Source organism: Phalacrocorax carbo, chromosome 12 (assembly GCF_963921805.1).
Source record: "Phalacrocorax carbo chromosome 12, bPhaCar2.1, whole genome shotgun sequence".
In the NCBI taxonomy this organism is placed as follows: Eukaryota; Metazoa; Chordata; class Aves; order Suliformes; family Phalacrocoracidae; genus Phalacrocorax; species Phalacrocorax carbo.
In genome coordinates this window covers 19,565,804-19,584,365 of record NC_087524.1, presented here as the reverse complement: position 1 = coordinate 19,584,365, position 18,562 = coordinate 19,565,804, and the positions used below count along the sequence as shown (strand labels likewise).

Here is an 18,562-nt window from a genome sequence, read left to right as displayed (position 1 = left end):
CGTGTTTGTGCAGGAGGTAGGAACCAGGACAGTGACGAATAGATGCAGAGTGGTGGAAAGGCAACGAGGGAGGCAGGCGAGGAAAATATACCGCGGTTTAAGTTGCAAACTTGCCAATGGTTTTTATTAAAATGTAATTTCCATACATTATGCACTTCATTTCGTATTGATTTGCTTCAAAACTTTCCTTGTCAAGTCAAAGTAAATTCCCTCATAGAGGCAGGAGAAATGAGAGACATTCCTCTGACTACCTCGCAGTTTCCAGCCAGCATTCAGCCTTGGCAACTGCACTTTTGTGTGCGGGCGAGGGTGATGTGCCGAAGAAGCCTGTGTCATCATGCACAATTACATCCCTAATCCCGAGCAAAGACACAGATGCTGTTTCAAAAAATAATAAAAAAAAAAAAGCGCTGTGTTTCGTTTGAGTTTCAAAGAAGCTTATGTAATGGCAGCAAAATAAAACCGTTATTTTGGGGCTCAGATTAAATGTCAAGGTTTCAGATAACCCGTGGTTTTGTCTTCCATGTGCCATGCTCGCAGGAAGGCACCACCAGCCTCTGTTTGCCCTGCCTGAGGATGCTCCTGGTCCCCAGTGGGCACTGAGCTCTGAGCTCCGCTTGCCCAGGTGGAGCCAGGCAGCTGCCCAGCGTGGGGACGGTGCCGGTGGACCCTGGGGCAGGGTCCGCCACAGCCACCTTGCCCCTGCGTCAGACTCCTTTTTATTTACAGTTGTGGTGTGAGGCTGAGAGGTGATGCTCTAAGCCTTGGAGATCCTATACATTCGTAAGCGTCTAAGTCAGTGTTATAATTCACTCGCTTGTTAACCTGAGAAAATAATCTAGCTGTGGTATAGTGCTTCACGTAATGATTGTGTAAGCACTCGGAGATTTGTCCGTGTTTTTATTCTTGTTTATCTGCTTATGGCAAGCTTCTTTTGGTTATCCAAATCGTCTCAGCACTCTACCCTGCCTACTGACACAGTTGCACTTCCATCTGGATGAAATGCATGCAAACATGATGTTTTACTTCCAGTACATTCTAATGGAGATCTCAGTAGGAAGGACAGAGAGAAGGACCTATTCCAAAAATGTTCATGTGTAATGCTGACAATCTTCAGTCAGCTCTGCTGGGTTGCTTTATTCTTCATTTCTTAAAGCAGACTCAATGAAACAGGAACGGAGAGCCGTTATACCCCCTCTGTTAAACCTGCCTGTTTCCATAGGGTTAATTTTTCCCATGCAAAATAAATGTAACTACGTGCTGTCCCCGTGCTTCATACGCAGCAGCAAAAATCCCTCCCTGGGGCGATGCTCTTGGTGCCGGCATGGTCTGGGAGGCATCGCTTTGGCCCCATAGTGCCTGCGTCTGTCACATACACATGAGCTGGTGGAGATGTTGCTAATACTTTACCTGACAGCAATCTGGACAAAAAGGCACATTTAATTTTCCCTAAAAAAAACAAAAAGAAAAAGAAATCAGTGTGTTGCTCTTCTCATTAGTTTCTTTCCCTCATTGTCATTTTTCTGGCACGTGGGGCTGCAGTGACACGATTCCTGGTGTTGACCGCAGTCCGGAGGGCTGGAGCAGTACCCAGCCCTGCGCACGAGGGCCAGCAAAGGAGCCGCCTGCTCTTGGCTTTAGTCCGACTTACTCAAACACTGCCACAGATAGCAGCATTTGTTCTGTAATACTCATGTGAGATGTTTGGCCCCCCAAAATACGCAAAACCGACTCCACGGAGCTCCCTCAGCCAAGCCCCGTGCTTGTCCAGCTCACCAGCTTCAGCAGTTTTACTGCAAGTAAGTAGTGATACCTGTGATGCAGAGTGGGAGGGAAAAGCTCTCTTGCCCAGATGTAGTGAAGGCATTAGCTCTGTCTGTTAGCCCCTCAATAAAAGGATCACACACCTGCTATGCTTAAAGGCGATACAGATGTTGGCTGGTAGCCCTGGAAAGTTCTTGTGCAGAGAGCGGCTTCTCCAACGCTGCTTGTGAGGGGCTTTGAAGGTTTGAACCCAACCCCCTGCCCAGGCCTGGCCATCTCATGGTGCGGCAGCAGAAACAAAACACCACTTTGTGCCCAGAACATCCGCTCGCCCCACCTACGCTTTTCCCAGAAACTGCCTGGGTAGCCAAAAAAGATATTTTGTACAGTCCTAAAGTAATAAATACCCTTACTGAGTGGTAAAAGGAGGCACAGACATTTCTAAGTGACTTGTCCAAAAATGAACCGGTTAATCCCCAGCAGAGCAATAAATAGGATATAAAAATTGGCCTTTTGCAGCCCTTGGTGGTGATTGTTCCTTTCCTCACCTCAGCCTGGAAAACATGTAGTGAAACGAGAAGAGCGCAGCACAGCTGAACGGACCCCCTGAACACACATATTCTCAAGGGAGCAGCCCATAGCGAGGTGTGCGTAAGCGCGAGAAGAGCAGTGCCCTGCACTGGCACGAGTGTGCTCGCTGCCGCAGCAGAGCAGGGTCTGCAGCCATTTCATCCGGTATGTGCGGGTCCTTCACGCTGGCTCCAGCGGCACATCCCAGAGCATCCTGCAGGATGTGGGGATAGACTGGGTTTGGTTTTACAAAGTAAGCTGGGCTTCGCTGTTCCCACCTTGAAGCCTTTTGGTAGTTGGAAATATAACAGGATCTATGCCTGTATGCTAAAGAGGTCTTCGATGCCCTGCTCTTTCTGTGATTTCCCGGTGAGGTGGATGTCTGTTTGGACTTGTCTTTCTGAGGTGGTCAAAATGGTAAAGTCATTCCTCAAAAAAACAGACCGAGTGCCAGTGTACCTCTGCGGAACAAAATCCCAGACCTCCTGCAGGCAGGGGAAAAAATTACTGCTGGCTTGGGTTTCACTCCTAAGATGCTAAATAAAACAGTTGGAGAGGCCGGCAGCTCTGGCTTACGCGGTTTGGTTGAAACACGGCCTGTGTCGGTGAGGATCGGCACAGTAGAGACACATCCCCATAAAGTCACAGGTGGCGAAATAGAGTTGTCCATCCCTGTCCTGGATGTCTTACTGTGTTTTCTTTCCATCTGGGGCAAAACTGCAGCCACACTTCCAGAGGGAAAGCTAGGCCTTGTGCTAAACTTGGCATTGCATTGCCATCATCCCCTGAAATTTGTTGTGCAAGCTGAAACCATATGCCGCTGCCTCTGACCTGACACAGGAACTGTGCACGGGTACCGCCGCTGCCGGGGGAACCTTTCCGCTGCCGCTGGTTTAAAAGCCGCGCTCCTTCTGCTTGCAGGTATTCGCCCTCAAATCATGAACGGCCCGATGCACCCCCGGCCCCTGGTGGCACTGCTGGACGGGAGGGACTGTACGGTGGAGATGCCCATTTTGAAGGACTTGGCAACGGTTGCATTCTGTGACGCACAATCAACTCAGGAGATTCACGAGAAGGTAACGTGAGCTGCGAGGGTGCGGGTGGGCGAGGCTGGGGGACGGTGTGCTCTGGCCTTCCTCTTCCAGTTCTTCTCGAGAAAAAACACGTGCAAAGCTGCACTTTGAGACCGTCAGCAGATAACATCAACAGAAGTTGCTGTAGATTAAAATTCAGCGAGGCTGTTTTAAAAAGCCAGATAGTTTGGAAAAGAAAAGTCACCTTATCTCTTAGCATCAGGTTTTTAACATCAATATTATTAATGTTTCTCATTTTTTTGAAGTCCGCTTGCTCGGTGCAGCAGTAACAGCACTCTGCACCTCCCCGGGGTGCGGCACAGTTGTTCTGGCTTTGCTAACGCCATCCCACACTGCAGCTGATGGGTCTCCTCGTGTGCTGCCCGTACCTCAGCAGCTCATCTCTCCCCAGCAGTGAGCGGGTGAGGTTTGAGCAGCATGCAGGCAGATCCCTGCAGTGTGGGTGTGGGTTTCTGCTTGGAAGCTGAACTAATTGTAAACATTTGTTTAAAGTTATTCTTTGTGCATATTTAGATAACTCAAATGAGGTTTGAAGAGATCAGAAATCACTTCCAGGGTCTGGGAAAGAGAACTACAAATAGCATTAGTGCTGATCTTTTCAGTACTTCAAATATTAAATGCAGGGGAAGGAAGATGGGGTCATTTATGAGACGTGGGTAGATGACAGATGAGTCAGTCTTGGAGAGTTTGGATGGGTCCTGGGTTTCCAGAGCACCAAGGTAGCTTAATATGAGCACTGGTGAGGGTTGGAATCTCCATTGAAGGGGATGACGTACAGCCTTACATGACTGTACAGCCTCACACTGATCTTTTTAGGTACTTTTGAAAACAAACAGGAAAGGTTAATGTGAACAGTGTGGCAGGTATTTGTACTTCCAATGTACAAAAGAAGGTTGAGGAGTTATGAGTGAGACACAGTTGTGTTCAAAAACAATGGATGATGCCGTAAAACCTAATTCCTTTTTAAAAGCGGAATTACTGCTGGTTGGAAGCAGAGGGATTAGCAGATAACCACCTGGAAAAGGGTCTGGGTGAGCGACAGGCTCAGTTTTCCTCTGCCATGGCTCCCCCAATGTAACATCATAATTTTTGGACGTCCATCCAGTCTGTTTCCAAAGGGAATGGCCTGGGTGTCGGTGGGTCACACCCCTGACAGTTTTGGTGACACCTGGAAGTGTTGGCTTGCACCATGCCTGGGTCAGACGGTAGGCCAGTGGTAAAAATGTACAATTTACTGTGTAAAATTCCTGATTGAGGAGCTGCAGGTGTCCCATCCAGGTGTCCCGGTGGCTTCTGACATCTCTGTTCTGTTCCAGGTATTAAATGAAGCTGTTGGGGCGATGATGTACCACACCATCACACTGACTAGAGAAGATCTAGAGAAGTTCAAGGCCTTACGGGTCATTGTTCGAATAGGCAGTGGCTACGACAACATTGACATCAAAGCCGCGGGGGAGCTTGGTAGGTCTCAGCTCTGCAACCCCATTCCCTCCCACATCCCTCTGAGTTTTCAAAATGAGCACAAGTACGGGCTGCTTCCCAGGGGAGCGTGCTAGCAAAGTGGCCTTGCAGGCAGGACCTCCCGAAGGGGATGGATTCAGCTCTTAAAATTCCAGGTGCAGCTTACATTTTTTGCCTGTAGAGAATATTATGACACGAAAACTTGACCATAAAGTAAACAAAATGGTGTGGTTTTAGCAAACAGCTTTTAGGTTCATACTATGTTAAAACTGCCCCATCTGAGTCCCTCCTTCCCCCCGTGCTGCCCCTAGCTGCAGGCGCCCCCTTGTACTGACGGATATTGGTATGGCTGTTCTGTTCCTGGCACAGGAGGGTTTATCTAGCTATTGTAAAGTTGGAGGAAGGGTGTTTTATTCTATTTTGGTCTGATTTGGTTCTCGGAGTCATGCTTACGCTGGGAAGGCAACATGTCTGATGGTAGAGCAGGAACTGTGTGTTGGGTTGGTGCTGCCTCCTTTGCCATCTCATCAAAGGCGCCTCAGCAACTTGAAAAACAAATTTACTGTGGGGTCATGTTGTGTGGACTGCCAAAGCACAGAGGGCCACTTCTCAGAAAGGAGCCCCTGTGTCCAGCTGTGGGGTTTTTCTGCACGCCCAGGTTCAGGGGGTACGTGTGAGCTGTGTTGTATGGCTGTCAGTGCTGGGGCGCCCCGATTTCTGTGCTGGTTTGGATGGTCACAGAGACCTTTGGCAGTCTGCAAACCCCCAACTGGGAGAGCTTAATTGTATCCGTGATTTTAGCAGCTGAGTTACAACCGTTTTTGATCATCTGATCCCAAGATTCAGTCTATCAAGCAGTCCTACAATAGTGTTTAGGATATCTTGTATTAAAGGTTATCTCTGGGGAAGTGAAGAATAACAGCCATTTCACATGAGCCATTTTACAAGGATAATTGCGATAAGAGAGTTTCAAATAGTCATCCTAAAAAAGCAATTCTCAATGTAGTGAATTATTTTTTTCGAGAGGAGAACAGTGTCTTCTCAATGTAATGGTTTCTTCATGTTTTTAACTCTTATTGTTATTATCCATTATAACAATGTTCTGAGGCTTTGAACATCAAGAAAGGAAAAATATAACGAATAAAGTAATGGGATACTGCAGTATAATCCTTTTTATACTTGGCAAATTGGGTGGCCAAATGATGTGGTTTCGAGTAGAAAATGTAATGACTACCCACAAATGTAGTGTAAAGTTTAATTGGTATTGCTTTCCATAAGGTAGTTTTTAAACTGCGCAGTCAATAAATGACCAGTGTCTAAACACGGTGCCTGGCTGCGCACTGTCAGCCGCCTGCGCCGGGCTGGCCGGCCTGGCTGGACCAGTTTTGACCCACCAGAAGACACCCCCAGAACAAGATGCTGGTGTTGAACCATCCACTGTGGGTGTTCAACCCCTGGTGCAGGCAGCTCGTGGGGATGTGACAATAAATAACAGCGTAAGAAGCTTGTGGGAATGGCAGCCCAGTTCCATCCAGCTGTATAAGCAAGCGGTCCATTGGAAAAGGGACAAGTGCCAGCCTGATGATGGGTTGGTGATGGGGACCCTTGGCGGAGCTGCAGGCCGATGGGGAGCACTGCTGGAGCTGCCCGTCGCCCTCCAGCCTTCTTGTCTCTTCCCCTTTAGCAACCACAGCCTCTGCCTACAAACAGGCAGGAGCAGTTGCCTGATACTTAAATGTGTGGTCTTCTTGGGAAGCTCTTGTTCCCCTTCATTAGGGGCTTGGGCAGGCGGTCTGCGAGGTTTCTGGGCTGCACCCGAGTCCCCAAGGTAAATCAGAAGTTCACTCTTTGGAAGAGATGGGAAATATAAAATGAGACAGCATCAGCTCTGGGAGCTCACGGGGACCAGAGCATCGTGTCCCTGTCAACTGAAAGGGAGAGGAGGTGGACACTGTTCTCAGGGGTTGGTTGGCGGTGGTTTTTTTTCGCTCTGTAGGGTCAGTCCATTTTCTCCCAGTTTCTGTAGGTCTTTCAAACAGCCACAGGGTGGAAAACAGTTTTAAAAACAGAAAAGCAGGCTCCTGGGAGCAGGGAGGTTGGCAGGAGGAGGGGAAACACATTTTGGATTTTGAATTGGTGCCCCTCCCAGTGGAAGGGGATTTTCTGAATATCTTATTCTGTCTTTATCTCTTTTTTCATGGTTTCTACTCAAGGGCCCCAGTCCAGTAAAGCACTTAAATACACATCCATCTTTACATGAGTGTTTAAATCACATTGAATCTGGTGGGATATAAGCATGTGCTTAACTGCTGTGCTGAACAGACGTGAAATGAAGCACACCCTTACACACGTTACTGAGCCAGAGTCTGGACGGGGCAATGACTGGAGAGGCATTTTCCACAAACTTAATACTTGTGGCTCCAAGCAGGAGCACAGCGGTTTAAAATGAACCTTTTGTGGCAAAGGAGCAAAAGGTCTGTTTTGGAGACCCGCACCGGGGCAGGCAGCAGTGTCCGGCAGTGGTGGTGCCAGGGTAGAAGAGCTGCTCCGGTGCAGCCATGCCCCTGCCCTTCCCAAATTTTGGGAAAGCCTCCAAATTTTATGGTAGGAGAGATCGGTTCCTCCTGCAGGAGGGTGAGTGTTTGTGGCAGGCGGAGGCTTACCAAGGGGTGTTTTGAGCTGACTCTCTTGGCACTTGGTGGTGGAAGGAGAAGCTGGCCCTGCCACACCGGCCTGGGGCACCATCCTGCTCGAGTGCACCAAATTATTGGTCCCTAAATAATTTAATGGTTGAACAGTCTTACTGGGGAAAAGGAGAGACTTCTGCCAGCACGATTTAAGTCACTTTTAAAGCAGATTAAACTAAATAAAAATAAGCCTTTCTATTGCAAAACAAACCTCTGCTGATGGAGTTACTTCTGCATAGCTGTTGCCCTTGTAATGTGCACTTGTCCTTACTCCAGAGAGCTGCTGAGGTGTAGGGGACCCCTGAGCATTACTGGGCACAGTAATGAGAATTTTTTGCAGAGATTTCAGGCTGCTGTATGTAAACCCTGCAATCCCGGGAAGGCATTACTCCAAATGCTTAAAAAATGATGGGCTGGGTGGGAGGTGTGAGGGTGAAGGACCAGGAGCCCCTCTACTTTGCTGCGGTGTGGGTGGTCATGGCTGCCCTCTCTGAGCCACGGCCATGCTTTGTGTTGCCGCCTCTGCAGGGATCGCTGTCTGCAATATCCCCTCGGCCGCCGTGGAGGAGACAGCCGACTCCACCGTCTGTCACGTCCTCAACCTCTACCGGCGAAACACGTGGCTCTACCAGGCGCTGCGGGAAGGCACGCGGGTGCAGAGCGTGGAGCAGATCCGGGAGGTGGCCTCCGGCGCCGCCCGCATCAGGGGGGAGACGCTCGGCCTCATTGGCTTCGGTATGTTGGCGAAGGGCAGGGCAGCCTGCGAATGGTGCATGGAGTGCTGCAGGCCCCACGTGCGGTCTTCGAGGACAACTCAGCACCGCTTCACTGCCTGAGCAAGGACCTAAAATGAGCATTTTTCAAACCCAGAGCCACCACAGTGGATTGGTGTGAATCGGGGATGGAGCTGTATTTTGTGAGCTGTGGCTGAGCCCTTGGAGGAGTGTTGGTGAAACCTGGCAGTGCCCCAGGAGGTACCACACCTGATAGTGCTGCTGTCCTCTCCTGAAATCTCCATCCCTGAGCCACCGCTACACCAACCCGGCTCTTTCTGAGCCATTTTGCCCTGCGCGGTGGCAGGGCTGCATAAAACAAAGTTTGTCTTCAGTTCACCCTAGCTATAGGAAGTTTCAGCATCAGAGGATAGCATCAGCACCTCTGATGACAGAAAAGGGGGCTTGGGTATCCCTTTTGGGAGCAAAGGCCAGCCATACGCAAGATGGTTCAGGAGATGTGTTCAGGCAACAGAAGCTCACCCGGCACTTGGCAGCCAGACACACACATGTGGCAGAAAAGTGAGCAGAGGCGATTTGGTGAGGTGCCGGTTTAGGGCGCAGTTCTGGCTGCTGGCGAGTGGCTGCCGGCGAGGGAGCACCGCCGGTCCGGCAACCACAACTGGTGCAGCCATATTTCAACTCGCTTTCTGTGCAGCAGCCATTTTCCCTGCTTGCTTCATGCTCTTACCTTGCAAAGCCCTAGGCTAATTAATGCAAAAAGTTGGCATATAAGCATGTTTAAATGGAGAAACTGAGGCAAGGCGGGTAGGTAAGGTTAGAGCAGGAGGTCCTGGTTAGCCCAGGTCTGTCTGGCAGGGCCAGGGTGAGGGCAGCATCACATGGCCGGCTGTGTGCTCCCAGCTGGACCTCCGTGCAGGCACCCAGCTGATGTCCTCTGGTCAACCGTGCATCTCTGGTGCAACGGGATGGTGTCAGGTGTGTGCATGCACGGGGAATGTCGCTGTGCAACACTAACCAGGCACATGCTGGGCTGCTGCACTGCTGCTAGCTGGAAAAATTGATAGATAAATAACTGAGGCTTGGCACACAGGGCACACAGGGCCTGCGCAGCCCGTGGTGGGAACAGGCAGCGGGGTCTCCAGCAACGCCGCGGACATCCTTCCCCAGCACAGCGGCTGTAGTAGTCCTTTGCTTCCAAGCCACGACAGTTGTCTTCGTCATGCCCAATTAACCAGCCATTCAGCGAGAGGCTGAAAAACCTATCACAAAGAAGTTGCCTAAAAGAGGCAGCGTGGTTTTTTTTCTTTCCTTTCTGGGATTTTCTTGGTAGACACAGTGCTGCAGAGGAGTGTTTCTCTGTGATGTCCAGAGCTTCACGTTGGTGGGGCTGAGCTACATGTTGGGCCTTCCCTGCCAGATCTGTGTGGCCATGGATGCCCCACGTGTTCAAATGGCTGTTAGCTGGCAGGTGCCTAATGGGCTCCCTCTTCATTCTGTTTATTTATTTTTTTTTTAAATTTAGCACAAGCATCTCACAATTGTTAGAGCCAAGCACAGCCCTCCCTGTGCAGGGTGGCCTGGGCTTGCCCTCCAGCCAGCATCCCTTCAGGGGCTGTCTGGGGAGCCCAGGAGGTCCCAGGGGACCCCCCATGGCAGTCCCTGGGCCAGGCTGCGTTGGGTCAGGCCACGGGGCAGCTCAGCTGTGTGGAGCTGGGGTGTTGGGACTCAGCTAAATTTCCCCCCTCTCTTTCCTCCGCACACAGGTCGCACTGCGCAGGCGGTGGCAGTCCGAGCCAAGGCATTTGGCTTCAACGTGATATTTTATGACCCATACCTGCAGGACGGGATAGAGAGGTCCCTGGGAGTCCAGCGGGTCTACACACTCCAGGACCTGCTCTATCAGAGCGACTGTGTCTCGTTGCACTGTAACCTTAACGAACATAACCACCACCTTATCAACGACTTCACGATTAAGCAGGTAATTTGCCTCACGCACACGACCGAGGCGAGTGCTCTGCTCTCAAGTGGGCAAACCCCAAGCATCGGTGCTGGCTGTGGGTCCCTCTGTGGTCATGGCTACAGTGAGCCAATGCCTTTGTGCCCACGGGCTACTTCTGAACTGGCTGGTTGTACCCAACAGCCCATCTGTCTCCCCATGGTGTTTTCTGGCGGGGGGTAGCGTGCGACCAGGTGAGCAAGCCCCACAGAGGTGACTGCAGCAGTGGGTTTTGTTTGCCGATACCAGCCAGAGCTGGGCTTGCCATAGAAAACCCACATGCCCCGGGGTGGGGATTGCGCTCGGGCAGGAGCACAGCCGCTCAGCATGACAAGCAGGGTGCAGTCCCAGGGCGCCTGCTGCTGCGTGAGAGCAGGGGTAGGACTGGGTCACTGCACCGAGCTCACTCTCATTTCTCTCTCCCCGGCCGACACCAGATGAGGCAGGGAGCGTTCCTGGTGAACACGGCGCGCGGGGGGCTGGTGGACGAGAAGGCCTTAACTCAAGCCCTGAAGGAGGGACGGATACGAGGGGCCGCGCTTGACGTACATGAGTCTGAACCATTTAGGTAAAGCTGTGGCTTTTTCTTGGGTTGCTGTCTAGTGGCGTGGCTGGGGGGTACACAACAGCCACACGCCCTGTCACACAATGCCAGCGCTGGGGGACAGTCCTGCTGGTTTGAGAAAAGGCCCGGCCCCTTGCAGTATCCATCAGGTGTGGGCTGGCACCAGGGTTACAGGTGTTTGAAGGGACACTGGGAGCTTAGAACAAGCAATCAGCCTGTGTTTTAGAAAAACATTGAGTGTTGGGCCTTTTTGCCCACAGGTGGCTGCTGCTAGCTGGGAAGGGGTTGGTTATAAGTGGGAGTGCAGCTCCTCTCACCACAGATTGGGGCGAGGGGTGGCACTAGTAGGTTGCTTGTGTTTTCAGAAACAATTTTTTAGAAAAAGAAAGTGTGGTCCTACAAAGGGGGAACCCCCATGTCCACCCCCTCCCACCGTGTGCTGGGTGACCTGCACCCTGGTCCCACACATCCGCATGGCTGCAGAGACACCCCCCCAGGTGTTGAATGCTGTGGGAACATTATGAACAACCACGCGGTAGGTTGTGCTTTTTTCAGCCCCGTTGGCTCTTTTTTTAGTGCATTTTCAGTTTGCACCCTGCACTGGAGCTGTGCTTCCTCCCTGTTGTGTCCGTAGCAGGATGCTGTTGGGCTCCTTCTGCCCAGGTGCCGCAGGCGAGGGGCTGGAGCCTGAGGCTTGCATACGCAGAGGGCAGGCCACAAGCCTTTTGCCATTCAAAGGATATTTTGTTCTCTTTTTAAACAATGATTGATCTTTCTTTTTTCTCCTTGCTCCCAGTTTTGCTCAAGGCCCGTTGAAAGATGCCCCTAATTTAATCTGTACTCCACACACCGCTTGGTACAGCGAGCAGGCGTCACTAGAGATGAGAGAAGCTGCTGCTACTGAAATACGGCGTGCGATCACAGGTACCCTGTACAGTGGGGAAGCTGGGGTTAGCTCATGTCTGCGCCTGGAACGGGAGCCAGGAGGGGCAGGGACAGGGCTTTGCCATGCCTGTGTCTCAGCAGGAGACTGGGAAAGGGGTCTAGCCCTGATTTTCTTCCAGCAGAAGAGCTGAGAAACCAAACTTTACTCTTCTATCATTTGGGCATGTTTGTGCTTGAGTGAGGGGGTTTTGTGGGTTTTGGTCTGTTTAACTTTTTTTAAACCAGTGGGGCACTTGTACAGCATGATGAAGACTAGTGTCCATGACTGGGAAGAAAAGGAGAGTGAAGCAATAATTGCTGCCCCTTTTAATGGTGCTAACCCGAGAGACGGTGCAGACCATAGCCAGCTACATGCCCAAACCAAATCCCAAAGCAGTGAAGGCACCTGTGTCCAACTCTTGCTCTAACTGAGCTTGCTCCAAGATGGTGGGCACAATCCTCCAGCAAATGAGCGGTTCTCTTGTCCTAAAAATTGCCCGACCTGGTAACCTGGGTGGCATAGCTTCGTGTCTGGCTAGCCCCTGCTTTGAAATCAGCAGGCTCAAGCCAACAGCTTCTCTGAAAGCAGAGAGTTGGGACTCAGGCTAGGAAACTGGTCTCCAGCCCTGCACCTCAGGACAGACAAAAAGTCCTGAAACAAGGGATATGGGATTTCTGCGCTTCCCCCTCTCCCCCCCCCGCCTTTATACTGACAAATATAGCAAAATGGAAAACTTGTATCATATTATTGGAGAATGATAAAGGTAGGACTCGCCTGACGCATACTTACCTTTATTACCAACTCCAGGGCGCATCCCAGAAAGCCTAAGAAACTGCGTGAATAAGGAATTCTTTGTCACAACAGCTCCGTGGTCAGTAATAGATCAGCAAGCAATTCATCCAGAGCTCAATGGTGCCACGTACAGGTAAGCCGGAGAAGAGGCCCGCCACAGCAGCCCATTCCCCCGCAGAGGTGTGGGTTGGGAGTCCAGCCATAAAGTGGGCATGAAAGCCCAAGCTACAGCTTCTGCGTTGGCTCAGCCGGTGACTGCAAAGTCCCCCTCCCTGGGGACCAGAAGTCAAAGTGCTGCAATTACTAACACTGCTCAATTAAACCACGGGTTTATAAATCCTCCTGCTTGTAAAGCCTTCATTCTGGTGGGCCAGCAGTCACTTGTGTGGCATCTCCCTAAGTGCCAGGGCCCCAGAGCCACAAACAAGCAAGATGTAACTTCTAAACTATAGAAGCAATTGCAAATTTGCTCTGCATTTCTGTCTGTGCACTGACTGTTTGGGCTATGAGCCTGGCCCAGCTTGTGGGTTAGTGAGCCAGGGTAAAAAACTCCAAATATAGGGCCATAGCCAGGTGGCCTAATTTCCACCTAAATCCCTGAGATCAGGGCTCCTTATTGCTCCATTTTGGACAGCTCAAAGCATGCTGATGGAGTACTCAGCTGGAGCACGGGCAGCGTTCAGCATATCACCATTGCCGAAAATACTCTGATACACAAAAAAGATCCCTGTGGGGCACATCAGGCCATGTTAGAGGGCGTAGGCAGGCAGGGGCGTATCTGGCAGCAGAGCCCTTGAGAGGGCAAGGCCCTGAGCAGTCCGTGTGCTGTGGACGCTCACAGCTGCCTGCAGGTCACATTGCTCACTTCGACTAGCAGAACATGCAGACTGAACCGTCCAAACCTGGTGAAAGCATCGCCCTTGGTCCTGCTCCTGACTGCTCCGAAGCACGTGAGCAATGCCATTACTCTGGGGACAAGCCTTGGCTTCCCAGCTTAACCTCTGCCTCCGCAGGGTGCTTCATCCATGCTAAGCTCCTCGGGAGCCACGGCCCGGTGCCCCTGTAAGCTGGCAGCTGGGGTCAGCTCACCACTGTCACTGGCCTGTAAAACCTGCCTTCCCCTCCCGCTTCCCCCTCCGCCTTCCCCTAAGGCAATGGCGGCAGCAGGGAGGGGCTTGTGTCGGGGTCCCTCAGTCCCCACACAACCAACAGATTGAGGGGTATAGGCCTCGTTGCCCCCACATCACATCTTCCCTGCAGACAACTCAAGAAATTCTCATTTCTTCTCCTTTCTCAAACTCAGCATCACTCTTGGAATACATATCATTTGCCTTGTGCTTAGAGTGGAAGATGGACTAGAGCCAACCCTGTTTTTCAGCTGTGCTTTCTGGTTGCATGAGGAAGATCCAGTTCACCTTAAAAACCGGGTGTAGGCGTTCACATGCAGGGACGATTAAGTCAGCATGCTAGTGTTTGGCATCGCAGAGACGATTCAAAATGATTCCTTAACCAAGTCAAGAAATTAGCCTTTTTGAAAAGAGAACGGTTGTCTGATAGTTCAGCAACCATTTGGAATCATGGAATCATTAAGGTTGGAAAAGAACTCTAGGATCATCAAGTCCAACCCCCAACCCAAAACCCCCAGGCCTCCTAAACAAAGCCCTGAAGTGCCACATCTACACATTTTTTTGAAGGCCTCTGGGGATGGTGATGCCACCACCTCTCTGGGCAGCCTGTTCCAGTGCCTGACCACTCTTTCAGTAAAGACATTTTTCCTAATATCCAGTCTAAGCCTCCCCTGATGCAGCTTGAGGCCATTTCCTCCCATCCTAGAAGGTACAGAACAAGACACAGCCCCAGTATCGTAGCCGACGCTTACCCAAGAGCTGTGTCCAACCTGTACACCTCACTATGGTCCTGCTGGAATGGTTATAGCTGATACAGCTTTACCCAGCAAAGGCCACTCCAGAGCTCTGTAGAAAGAGCTGCAGAAAAGAGACCTGACAGTTAAATGGAACAGGGAAACAGAGGAGAGGAGGGAGAAATCAGGGTCACGAAGGCAAAGCAGTGTTGGAGGCGCAGGGGTGACAGCCACCGCCCTCCTGCGCTCATGGAATGCTGCCCTAGGGTTCACAGAAAACAAACCACAAGTGGGTGCAGAAAGGGAGCAGATGGGTTCCCGAGCGCCCTGCTCGGTAACTGCTGTGCAGCACATCAGCTCAGACACCGCTCCCGCGGTCCTGGTGTCCAGCGAAGCGCGGCCAAAAAAGCAAAGCTCACTCTTGGAGGGGACTAGTCACGCTCGGCTGTGCTTTACCTTTCTCTTGTACTAGCTTCTAGTCTAGTGGTTCCTTTTGCCAAGGGCATTTGGTTTACGTTAATGGAAATTAAGTTGTACCCATCTATTACAGGGAGACCAAGAGTCTGCCTCAACCTACAGATGTCGAGCACAGCTTTTTTGGAAAAGCATTCAGAAGCAAGTGATTTCTGTTCAAACAGCTTTTCAAAAAAGCTGAGGGGTTAGGTGCTGCTGACAAGAAACCTCCATTCCAGGCACAAAGGTTACAGTTTATTCAAAGCCTCTAAGAAATACTGGCTCCGACCTGGGGGGGGCGGGTTACGCTCCCCACTGCAGGATCAGGGGAACAGCCTGGGAACAGCAAGCAATGTTCGCCTGGTGAGAAGACTCTGTGTAGCTGGCTGCTGTGTAGTTGTACCTGTTTTCTTCTCCCTCAGCTGACTGGCAAAATTATTTGTCTCCTCATGCAGTTAAGCACCAGGAAATTGGTCTTGGTATCGCAATCTCTTGTACGTTCTTTTAGTATTAAAATCATCAAGTTCAGGCAAACAATGCAGTGTACGTTTAGAACGATCATCATCTTCGTCACTGGAGCGTTTGGGGTTTTTACATAAAACCTATTTCCTCCCCTTTCAAAGCATAAACTGCACTGGCTTGTCAAGTAGTGCCAGCACTCAAATACGCCGTCGGTCACAGCTTGCTCAAGGGTTAAAGCAAAATAAAGCAAAAAAAAAAAAACAACCCCAAAAGCAGAAATTAAAAAAACCAAAACCAAGTTTCGGTTACAAAATCTGTGTGATGCCATCGCTTGCAAAGCTCTGCTTTGCGCTTGGGCATTAAGCTTACACCAGCATTAGTTTCAAATAATTCTGACTATAACAAGGTAACCTCACAAGGCGACAGCGTTGGCATTTCTTGCCACAACCGTTAGTGCTTCTATCCAAGTGGAAAGATGAAGCCACCAGCAGGAAAGGAAGGGAGGAGGGGTCACGCACATTAAATAAAAATATAGCAACTTTGACCCACAGCAGCACCAGTTTAACATTGAGCTACCCCTTGTCCTTCAAAGGGAAAAATGAAACTCAGCTCTAGGAGAGAGGTGGAACGTCTTTGCCGCTTGTTTTCTGCATGGTGGTTGGGGGATTGGCGCTGGCCGGGGTGAGCTCTGACGTGACAAACCCGCCTCTCTCTGTCCCCTCTCCCAGGTATCCACCTGGGATGGTCAGCGTCGCACCGGGAGGCATACCGGCAGCTATGGAGGGCATCATTCCCGGCGGCATCCCTGTTACTCACAATCTTCCCACAGTGGCACACCCTTCCCAAGCTCCGTCGCCGAACCAGCCCACAAAACACGGGGACAACAGGGAACATCCCAACGAGCAATAGCAGATAATTTAAAAATCATTCAATAAACTTGGGACCAAGAGACATTGGAAAAGAAGTTATACATGAACTAAAAGAGAATTTGATACGAAATTTGTAACATTGATTTTGGACAGACGCATCATTGATGTTCCAGTGTTAATGACAAAGCGATAGCAGTCCAAGACTGGGGAGAAGCCCTGAAGAAGTCACCTGCTTACCGAAGCGCTGAAAACTAGGACGTGATACAGTAATGATCAACTTCTGTTATTGTGTGTTAAGTTTCCTTCATCTGTGCATCAATCACATGAATAAAAATAGATTCCCCCCCTCCCCCCCCAGTTCCTTGGGAAGGACAGGGCTTCTGCGCCTGTTTTCAAACCATTGCATTAAGCGATCCTCACAGAGTTAACATAGAAATGTAAGAGGAAACCATTATGTGGCTTCAGCCCTTTCCTTACTCTTTTATCTGGTTACCTCTTCTAAGGGGAGGCATCAGTACTGGCTTAGAAGTGGATGAAAATTTAACTAATAATAATCATCCTTTTTGCAGTCTCACAGGGCCAGTGACGTGTAACAGGAGTTCTCCTGCCAGGTTTAAGTTCTAGCCATTCCAGCCGGGATCCGCGGGATGGGGATGGTGGGAAGGGCTCCTGGCAACAGCCGCTGCCCTCCCCGGCCGGCAAAAAGCCAAACTGCCAGTCTCTTCTCTGCCCAACACACTGAATAAAGTAGCTGTGCATTCACCTACGCCCTGCAATGATGCAAGAAAAAAAAAAAAAAAAGAAAAAAAAAGAAGAAAGTATTACGTTTCACACACTATTTGTACTCAAATATATTTTCTCAGTTTTAAATCTGCAGCTATTTTATCAAGTGGAAAAAGTCTTGAGCTGGAAAGGGTTCAAGAATAATGTTGCATTTCCTTATGTCTCAGGAAACACTTTTTATGGTAACTTGTCAGACTGTATGAACAAAACCCACTTTTTTAGACATTGATAAAAGTCTTCTTTTCTTCACGTGATATTTTATACAAGAACACTTCAAAGCGTGTTATTAGATGTGACTGATTTTAACAAATCCTATTAGATTTGTATCAACTAGTTACATGTTATATTCATAGTCTTTTGTGAATCATCACCTTTTTGTTTTTAAAAAAGATGGCCTATTTTGAGCCTTTGTATGGGTACATTCCTGTTTCTGTGACAAAAAAACTTAAGCTGTCCCAAACAAAAAAAAAAAAACAAACCAATGGCTATCAGAAGTATGTTTTGTTTTAGTGTGTTACCGTTACTGTATTTGTTTATTGTAAAGGTGGACATTTAGCGTTCAGTGCAGTTTTCAATAAAAAAAGTGATAAAATTTCTATAACTTCTGAAAGGTAAGAGCGCTCGCTGTGCTCTGGCTAACGCTCTGAGCCGAAGAGACTGCAAATGCGCCGTCAGGTGCGGAAACGCGACGCCGATCACGCTGTGTCCTCCTCCGAAACCCAGCGCCATTTCACCGCGGCGAGCAGCGAGGTTTCCTCGAGCCCGACATCGGCGCTCGCGCAGCAGCTGGAGGCGCGCGCGTCACGGCCAGCGCCAGGACGACGCGTCCAGGGAGCCGTGACGTGCATCGGCCGCGGGTCTGCCCTTGGCTTTGCGAAGCGCAGCAGGAGCTCGGTTCGAGCCGGCTGTGTGCAGGTCAGTTTTAAAATCGTGCTGCTGGGGAAACGCTGGATGTCGTTTCATACCCAGACTATCAGGTGGTGCTACCCGTCAGCTGTAAACTTACCCATAACTTGTGACTATTTAAAATGAAGCGGGACGTTATAAGCAGCCTAGGTGGGAACAGAGCACTGTCGTGTCCACGAAGCTACGAAGGCAGCAAGACCTCAAACATGTTTTGTACATACTTGAGAAACGAAGCGTTAACAAACCACTAGGGCACAAGGCTGAAAACGGGCTCGAGAGGTGGTGGCAGCGTCAAGCCTCGCCAGGCAAAAGGCCCGTTCTTTGCTTTCCGCCCCGTCGTTCACAGTGCAGCGGAGCGCCAGCACGCGGCCTTAGAGCGGGCAAAGAGCTCGGTCTGGAACCGGACTTTAAAAAACAGCTGACACCAAAAAGTGTCTGTGTTATCAAACTGTATTTTGTTGGCTTTCAATTAAACTGAGAACTAGTTACCAGCTTCAAACACATTAAAGAAAGAAAACAGAGATCACCGTTCATAGATGAGTGAGCACACTGCCAGTGATCAACAGCACACCAGTGGTTACCCACGGACACCACGAGGGTAAAACAGGTCGGTTACAGAGCAGGTGTTTGGGAAACA

At 50.1% G+C, this 18,562-nt stretch overlaps 1 protein-coding gene across 5 annotated transcripts in view; it reads left to right on the top strand.

The window, feature by feature from the left end:
- CTBP2 (C-terminal binding protein 2) overlaps window positions 1-17,513 on the top strand; it is a 145,112-nt gene extending 127,599 nt beyond the window's left edge. For all 5 annotated transcript variants that reach the window (XM_064464362.1, XM_064464363.1, XM_064464365.1 and 2 more), the window contains 8 exons: window positions 3,256-3,410; window positions 4,745-4,889; window positions 8,105-8,311; window positions 10,077-10,291; window positions 10,747-10,877; window positions 11,671-11,798; window positions 12,607-12,724; window positions 16,096-17,513. In XM_064464362.1, coding sequence (XP_064320432.1) covers window positions 3,256-3,410; window positions 4,745-4,889; window positions 8,105-8,311; window positions 10,077-10,291; window positions 10,747-10,877; window positions 11,671-11,798; window positions 12,607-12,724; window positions 16,096-16,276 — 1,280 coding nt within the window. In that variant the 3' untranslated portion in view covers window positions 16,277-17,513. The remainder of the gene's footprint in view (window positions 1-3,255; window positions 3,411-4,744; window positions 4,890-8,104; window positions 8,312-10,076; window positions 10,292-10,746; window positions 10,878-11,670; window positions 11,799-12,606; window positions 12,725-16,095) is intronic.
- The last annotated feature ends 1,049 nt before the right edge of the window (window positions 17,514-18,562 follow it).